This window comes from Arachis ipaensis, chromosome B08, assembly GCF_000816755.2.
Source record: "Arachis ipaensis cultivar K30076 chromosome B08, Araip1.1, whole genome shotgun sequence".
NCBI lineage: Eukaryota > Viridiplantae > Streptophyta > Magnoliopsida > Fabales > Fabaceae > Arachis > Arachis ipaensis.
This window is the reverse complement of record NC_029792.2, coordinates 118077-126593: the sequence shown is the minus strand read 5'-3', so window position 1 is coordinate 126593 and position 8517 is coordinate 118077. Positions and strand designations below refer to the sequence as shown.

At 35.9% G+C, this 8517-nt stretch overlaps 3 protein-coding genes across 3 annotated transcripts in view; all 3 read right to left on the bottom strand.

Annotated features, from left to right (window-relative positions):
- LOC110265558 (probable LRR receptor-like serine/threonine-protein kinase At1g12460) lies at positions 577-1522 on the bottom strand. Its single transcript, XM_021108434.1, has 2 exons — positions 854-1522; positions 577-630 (listed from the first exon to the last, which is right to left on the bottom strand). Exon 1 carries the CDS (start codon positions 1447-1449, stop codon positions 871-873), a length of 579 nt encoding a protein of 192 aa, XP_020964093.1. The 5' UTR covers positions 1450-1522; the 3' UTR covers positions 577-630; positions 854-870.
- Positions 1605-3571, bottom strand: LOC107610319 (receptor-like protein kinase 5). The gene is made up of 3 exons (XM_021109416.1): positions 3473-3571; positions 1737-3373; positions 1605-1633 (listed from the first exon to the last, which is right to left on the bottom strand). The coding sequence occupies exons 2-3, from the start codon at positions 3127-3129 to the stop codon at positions 1605-1607; spliced, it is 1422 nt and encodes a 473-aa protein (XP_020965075.1). The 5' UTR covers positions 3130-3373; positions 3473-3571.
- The window catches only part of LOC107610320 (receptor-like protein 12), a 6258-nt gene continuing 929 nt past the window's right edge, over positions 3189-8517 (bottom strand). The window contains exons 2-3 of the mRNA XM_016312383.2: positions 5315-7725; positions 3189-3373 (exon numbers count right to left, since the gene is read on the bottom strand). Coding sequence (XP_016167869.2) covers positions 3189-3373; positions 5315-7725 — 2596 coding nt within the window. The remainder of the gene's footprint in view (positions 3374-5314; positions 7726-8517) is intronic.

Genomic DNA, 8517 nt, shown 5'->3' with positions numbered 1-8517 from the left:
TTCCGATGTAAGCCTATTATCTCCCTCAACCGAAATCCATTTCACAAAAAAAAAAGTAGCACAAGAGTTGACCGAGATAATTAAAGATAGATGTAAGATGAATATTGAACCATGAGAATTTATTAAGGAGTGTTTTGCAAATTGCAACACTTTTACTGAGTTAATATTTTATTATACATACATTCAAACAATATTAACTGTTTATTTCCTGTCATTTATCTGGCGTGAAATTAAGAAATCTATTTCCTTATTAGTTGTAAACTTATTATCTTGTACACACAAAGCAGTAGCTTATAGCAAAGCACAAACTAATCTATTAGTAAGAAAACATCATCACTTGGAATATCTATGCAGAACCATCACACTAGAAATAAATCCTAGTGATTAATGCATCACATACCAGTAAGTAACATTACACAAATGAGTAGAGAAACAATATTCCACATCGAAACTAAGAAACTATATCTACACTATATTTTAGAATATAAAAGTGACATTGGGATACATTAATAAACTAGTGATACTGTAATGGCAATACACTTGATACATGCTAAAATAACACAAGTATGCTGGATCTTTTTGTAAGTGCTGCTGATGAGATCTTGATGTATTATGTTTTCTCAAAAGAAGCTGCAAAGATAAGAAAGTAAAACTTTTTGTTTCTAATCTCTACCCATTCAAGTCATTTGTGCAAGTTAATCCAAGAAATAAATATAACTGGTTCGTAAGAGTGCATGTCCATATATAACAGAAAATAAAACTCAAAACATTTACCTTTTAAATATGTATGTTAGATGGTAACAAAAATAATAAAATACATATATATTTAGTTATGCCATAATTAAGAGGTTACCTGCAGAGAATTGGATATCAGTGGAAGGAGTTGAAATTTTTTAGCAGCAGGACATAAAATCGGTCTCTCAAGTCATACAGAAATCTGAAGTAAGCATGTCTGCACTTGCGACTGAAGAAAATGGCACCACAAACTCCCCAAAAGCCTGAAGCAAAGCCAACTCCTAAGCCCATATAGAGGCAGCTCAGAAAATCTGATTCATCACCATCATCATCATTCTCACCCAAAGTCTTTGTGTCATCTCCATGATTTGAGCAGTTTTTGGGAAGGGGAGGTCCACAAAGATCAGCATTCCCAATATAGCTAAGCTCACTGAAGCTCTGAAGTTGGGTCCCTGATGGGATTTGGCCTCTCAAGTTATTGAATGACAGGTTCAAATTATCGAGGAAAGACAAACTGGACATGCTCTCAGGAATCTGTCCCGTGAGTTCATTTTTGGATAAATCAAGAGACTCCAGTTGTCTCATGTTTCCAATCTCTTTTGGTATGGTTCCTGTTAGCCTGTTATGAGATAGATTCAAGAAATGCAACTGAGAGAGGCTGAACAGTTGTGGAGACATTGTTCCTGTCAGATTATTACTTGAAAGGTCAACCATGCGGATCAGCTTCAGATTTGAATCATAATTTGATTGTTGACCTTTTACAAGCAATATAAGATTTTCTCTGTATATAAATAAAATCCTTTGAAAATAAAATTCATATGAAACCCAACTGGTTGAGTAATGCATGTTAACAAAGGCTGTGATGTTGCTTAGGCAATTGGGTATATGTCCTGAGATTCTGTTATATGCAAGATCCAAAATAATGAGGAAAGGCATTTGACATATCTGTGAGGGAATATTACTGACAAACTTGTTGGACCTTAACTGGAGGATCTTTGTACTCAGCGGCATCCACTTTGGTATGTTTCCAGAGAAGCTATTCTCGCGGACATTAAGGATGGATAAGGAGCGGCAATACTGAAGTGATGAAGAAGATATGTCCCCAGACAAGTTATTCTCATGTAGATGCAGTCCTGTGAGATTTGACAAGAAGCCCATTGATGGGGGTATGTTGCCACTAAGATTGTTGCCTCCCAGATTAACATGACCCAGCGACTTCCAATTCATCCAGCAGTCTGTTAGCCCTCCAGATAAATTATTATTAGAGAGGTCCAAGTACTGCAATTCATTGTTGATTTTCTTGCTATGGCACAAGAGATGTGAGATGGATCCTGATAGGGAATTGTTGTTTAACTGGAAGAAAACAACATTGGATGAGAGCCGAGGAAGACCACCTTTCATATTATTTGATGAAATCGATATGACGCTGGAATTCAGCAATACTTCTGATAAGTCCCCTTCTATGGTGTTGTTGTACAAAATGAGATGCATAAGTGTGGATGCAAGTCTCCAAAAGTTTCTGTTATTATCAGCAGCATCAAACGAGAACTTTGAGTCTTTAATGGTAAGCTGTTTGAGAGATGTCTGTGTATATAACCACTGAGGAAGTGTAGGGTGCAATGGTGTAAGGTAGAGCTCCACAAGTTGGAAAGGTGGTATCCAGTGAGGATCAAAATCAAAGGTGGTGTTTGGTGATCCCAACCACAAGACTCTTAAATTCTTTAGTTTTGCAAAATTTCTTTCAGACACAACTCCCGTGAAGAGATTTCCTTCAGCCATGAGGGTTACTAGGGATGACAAATTTCCCAAATTTAAAGGAAGAAATCCAGAAAAATAGTTGTTAGAAATGTAAAAGGAGGTAAGATACTGAAGCTGGCCTATCCAATGTGGAATTGAGCCATTCAAGTAATTATCATGCAATTCAAGCCTAGTCAAGGAATGAAGATTTGGCAACGTATTTGGTAGCTGGCCCATAAAATGATTACTTGAAAGGTCAATCTTAAGGACCTGAGAACTAAGATTGAATATCCATTTAGGCAACTCTGAATAAAAAGAATTACCGGAAAGAACAATGACCTGGAGTGATGCGCTAAAATTAGCATAGCCAAGAGATGGACTTATGCTTTCAAGGTTACAGCTGTCTAAGTAGATCTCCACCAATGATGGAAGCACCGTCACAAAGTGAAGCCAGTTAGTTTGCATGCGAAGATCAATGTTACTGAGGTCTATGTATTCCAAGGAGGGAATGCGAGAGAGCCACTCAAGACTCTTGATAGAAAGGTATATGTTGTGTGATAGATCAATGTAATTGAGAGTTGAAGAGTTCACAGTGAAATCAGATGAGATAGTTGTAAAGTTATTGTAACTCAAATCCAAAGCTTGTAAGTGTTCCATATCCAATAGAGAGAGATTGATGTCACCTGTAAGGCGTTTCTGCGAATCATAATCTTCATCTACATCATCATAATAACCAGACCAGAGACCGAGGTATATGACTCTGGCAGTGATGTTGTGACAGGTGACTCCCTTCCACTGGCAGCAATCTTGCTCCTGCTGCCATGAAGATAGGAGTCCCCATGAGTCAGTGACTCCTTCTTTGAACTTCCACAGGATTTCTTTATCTCTCTCGTTGCAACAACTACATATCATGCATAATGTGCTCAACATCATTGCAAACACATACTTCCTCTTCCAAACTATATTATTGCTATCCATTGATTAATTAAAGAAAGCAAACCTGAATTATAATTAGGGTTCATATCTCGCTTCTTTGTTAAGCTATGTATATATAGCAAGATTACGATTACCATACAAGTCATTCATACAGAAACCAAATGACTCAATATGGATGTGGAATTTTAGGGGAGACTTGATTGACGTGTGTTTCTGGATGTGGAATTTTAGGGACAGTTGACTGACTTGTGTATTCGTCCACCACCGTGGAAAGTTTCTTCCTCTAGTTAGCGCCATTAATTATGGATGATAACTTCTTTGTTACTCACAGCACAGGATGATAGGTGTAAACTGTAAAGTAAAGGAGGTAGTATTCTCATGTTGGGCTCTTATTGTATTGGGCTTTTACAGAAACCTTCTTCGTTGAAATGCGTTCTCCTTCCTCACCAACTAAAATAGTTAGGCCCGTCCAAAACTACTTTTTATTGGTGACTTGTCCAAAAGTAGTTTAAAACACAGAGAGTAAATCACATTATTTTGTAAACTTCAAGTAATAAAATGAGATGCATTCTCAAAAAATAAAAAGCAAAACATTCTTTAATTCTAGAAGACCAACACTGTTTTTTGCTTTTATCTTAGATTTGAACCAATACAAGCCCATTTTTTATACTGAAAGGGTTGAGCTCTAGCATTATATATATGTAACGCATTTTGTGATAAGAAAATTCTTAGATGTATTAAAGTGGGCCTTCACTTTTATCCTAACCAAAAACAAAAATAAAATAAAAAGTATACTTTTTGTACTTAATTTTTGTGATTTCTTTTAAACATATTCCTAATATTTAATTTAATATAATTTTATCCTAACGTTTTTTATTTATTTAATTTTATCTCTAATATTTTTAATTTTTGTCAAAATTATCCCTTAAAATTTTTTATTTTGTCCCTATCATCTTACATAAAATTGAACAATAGTTAATTGAGACAATCCAAATTTGCAAGAGTTGTTTGAGATAACTAAAAATAAATGTAAGATGAATATTGAACCATGAGAATTTATTGACGAGTGTTTTGCAAATTGCAACACTTTTACTAAGTTGATAAATTATTATACATACATTAAAACAATATTAACTCTTTATTTCCTGTCATTTAGCTGGCGTGAAATTAAGAAATACTATTTCCTTCTTAGTTGTTAACTTATTATCTTGTACACACAAAGCAGTAGCTTATAGCAAAACACAAACTATTAATAAGAAAACAATCATCACTTGGAATATCTATGTAGAACCATCACACTAGAAACAAATCCTTGTGACCTACTATATATATAATTAATGCATCACATAACAGTAAGTACTAAGTAACATTACACAAATGATTAGAGAAACAATATTCTGCATCAAAACCAAGAAACTATATCTAGGCTTTATTTTAGAATATAAAAGTGACATTGGGATTCAATAATTAGCTAGTGATACTGTAAGCGCAATACACTGCATGAAGTATCTGCTGGATCTTTATGGCAGGTGCAGCGGATGAGATCTTATGTATTATGTTCTTCAAAAGAACCTGCAAAGATAAGAAATTATTATTTTTTAAATCTCTACCCATTCAAGTCATTTGTGCAAGTTAATCCAAGAAATAAATATAATTGGTTCGTAAGAGTGCATGTCCATATATAACAGAAAATAAAACTCAACATTTTCATGTTAAATTATGTATGTTAGATGGTAACAAAAATAATAAAATACAAAGTATATATTTAGGTATGCCATAATCAAGAGGTTACCTGCAGAGAATTGGATCAGTGTTCAGTGGAAGGAGTTGAAGTTTGTGAGCAGCATCAGATAAAAACGTTCTCTTAAGTCATACAGAAATCTGAAGTAAGCATGTCTGCACTTACGACTAAAGAAGATGGCACCACAAACTCCCCAAAAACCTGCAGCAAAGCCAACTCCTAAGCCCATATAGAGGCAGTTCCGAAACTCAGATTCATCATCATCATCACTCTCACCCGAAGTCTTTGTGCCATCGCCATGATTTGAGCAGTTTTTGGGAAGGGGAGGTCCACAAAGATCGACATTCCCAATATAGCTAAGCTCACTGAAGCTCTGAAGTTGGGTCCCTGATGGGATTTGGCCGCTCAAGTTATTGAATGACAGGTTCAAGTTATCGAGGAAAGACAAACTGGACATCCTCTCAGGAATCTGTCCCGTGAGTTCATTTTTGGATAAATCAAGAGACTCCAGTTGTGTCATGTTTCCAATCTCTTTTGGTATGGTTCCTGTTAACCTATTATGGGATAGGTTCAAGAAATGCAACTGAGAGAGGCTGAACAGTTGTGGAGACATTGTTCCTGTCAGATTATTACTTGAAAGATCAACCATGCGCATCAGCTTCAGGTTTGAATAATAATTCGATTGTTGACCTTTTACAAGCAATGTAAGGTTTTCATAGTATACAAAGAAAACCCTTCCATCAAAGTATTCATAGAAAATCCAACTGGTTGAATAATGCATGTCAACAAAGGATGTGATGTTGTTTAGGCATTTGGGTATATGTCCGGAGATTCTGTTATATGCAATATCCAAAACAATGAGGAAAGGCATTTGACATATCTGTGTGGGAATGTTACCAATGAATTTGTTGGACCTTAACTGGAGAATCCTTATACTCTGCGGCATCCACTTTGGTATGTTTCCAGAGAAGCTATTGTCGCGGACATTAAGGATGGACAGGGAGCGGCAATACTGAAGTGATGAAGAAGATATGTCCCCAGACAAGTTATTCTCATGTAGGTGCAGTGATGTGAGATTCGACAATAAGGCCATTGATGGGGGTATGCTGCCACTAAGATTGTTGCCTCCCAGATTAACATAATGCAGCGACTTCCAATTCATCCAGCAGTCTGTTAGTCCTCCAGATAAATTATTATCAGAAAGGTCCAAGTACTGCAACTTATTGTTGCTTTTCTTGCTGTGGCACAAGAGATGAGAGATGGACCCTGATAGAGAACTGTTGCTTAGCTGGAAGAAAACAACATTGGATGAAAGTCGAGGTAGACCACCTTTGAAATCATTTGATGTCAGCTCTGTGATGCTGGAGTTCAGCAACACTTCTGATAAGTCCCCTTCTATTGTGTTGTTGTACAAACTGAGATGCTGAATTGTGGATGTAAATCTCCAAAAGTTGTTGTTATTGTCAGCAGCTTCAAGCAAGAACTCTGAGTTTTGAATGATGAGAGAATAGAGAGATGTCTGTGTATATACCCATTGAGGAAGTGTAGGGTGCAGTCGTCCAAGGTACAGCTTGTCAAGTTGGAAAGGTGGTATCCAGAGGGGATCAAAATCAAAGGTGATGTATGGTGATTTCAAAAACAAGTATTTCAAATTTTTCAGTTTTGCAAAATTTCTTTCAGACACAACCCCTGTGAAGAGATTTCCGGTTGCCGTCAAGAAGTCTAGGGATGACAAATTTCCCAAATTTGTAGGAAAAAATCCAGAAAAATAGTTGTCATCAATGGAAAGGGTGGTAAGATACTGAAGTTGGCCTATCCAATCTGGAATTGAGCCATTTAAGTAATTATCATGCAATTGAAGGCTAATCAAAGAATGAAGATTTGGCAACGTATTTGGTAGCTGACCCATAAAATAATTACTTGAAATGTCAATGTCAAGGACATGAGAACTAAGATTGAATATCCATTTCGGCAACTCTGAGTGAAAATAATTATTGTAAAGTTCAATATACTGGAGTGATGTGCTAAAATTAGCATATTCAAGAGATGGACTTATGTTTTCAAGCTGACAGCTGCCTAACCAGAGCTCCACCAGTGATGGAAGCACCGTCATCCAGTGGAGCCAGTTAGTTTCCATGCGAAGATTAATGTTACTGAGGTCTATGTATTCCAAGGAGGAAATGCGAGAGAGCCACTCAAGACTCTGAATAAAAAGGTTTTCGTTGTATGATAGATTAATGGTACTAAGAGTTGAAGAGTTTACAGTGGAATCAGATGAGATAGTTGTAAAGTCATTGGCACCCAAATCCAAATATTGTAAGTATTCCATATCCAATAGAGAGAGATTGATGTCACCTGCAAGGCATTTCTGCGAATCATATTCGTCATTTACTTCAACGTCATAATAATCACCCGGGAGAGTGAGGTTTATGACTCTGGCAGTGATGTTGTGGCAGGTGACTCCCTTCCACTGGCAGCAATCTTGCTCCTGCTGCCATGAAGATAGGAGTCCCCCTGAATCAGTGACTCCTTCTTTGAACTTCAACAGAATTTCTTTATCTCTCTCGTTGCAACAACTGCATATCATGCATAATGTGCTCAGCATCATTGCAAACACATATTTCCTCTTCCAAAGTATATTATTGCTATCCATTGATTAATTCAACCAAGCAAATCTGATTTTTAATTATGCTTTATAATTCGCTTCCTTGTTAAGCTATGTATATATATGAAGATTATGAATATTATAAAAGTCATTCATGCAAGACCAAATGAATAATCTATCTTATTTTTTTTAGGGGAAACTTGACTGACGTGTGTTTTATTTTATTTTACTCCAGCAGCTGTGGAAAGTTTCTTCCTCTAGTAGTTAACGCCATTTATTTATGGATGATAACTTCTTTGTTACTCACAGCACAGGATGATAGGTGTAAACTGTAAAGTAAAGGAGATAGTATTCTCATGTTGGGCTCTTATTGTATTTGGGCTTTTACAGAAACTTCTTCATTAAATTGCATTCTCCTTCCTCACCAACTAAAATAGTTAGGCCCGTCCAAAAGTAGTTTAAAACAAAAAAGAGTAAATGATAGTTTGTAAACTGCAAGTAATTAAATGAGATGCATTCCCAAAAAGAGAAGAAGCTAAGTACTCTTTAATTCTAGAAGACCAACACGTTTTTTGGCTTTTATCTTAGATTTGAACCAATACAATCCCATTTTTTTTTGTCTTTAGTGATTGTGATTTTTTTTTTCAAAGATACTTCTAATGTTTAATTTTATTCAATTTTGTCTATAATATTTTCGATTTATTTAATTTTGATACAAACTAAAAATGTTGAAAATAAAATTGAATAAAACTAAACGCTAAAC

Bases quoted from the DNA above. Each gene is read 5' to 3' on its own strand.
- LOC107610319 (XM_021109416.1), bottom strand. From the start codon at position 3,129: ATGGAACACTTACAAGCTTTGGATTTGAGTTACAATAACTTTACAACT. The intron at 1,634-1,736 runs GTACAAAGATCC...TGCATATAACAG, and splicing joins ACCAAAGTGGATGCCGCTGA to AATCTCAGGACATATACCCA.
- LOC110265558 (XM_021108434.1), bottom strand. From the start codon at position 1,449: ATGGTTGACCTTTCAAGTAATAATCTGACAGGAACAATGTCTCCACAA.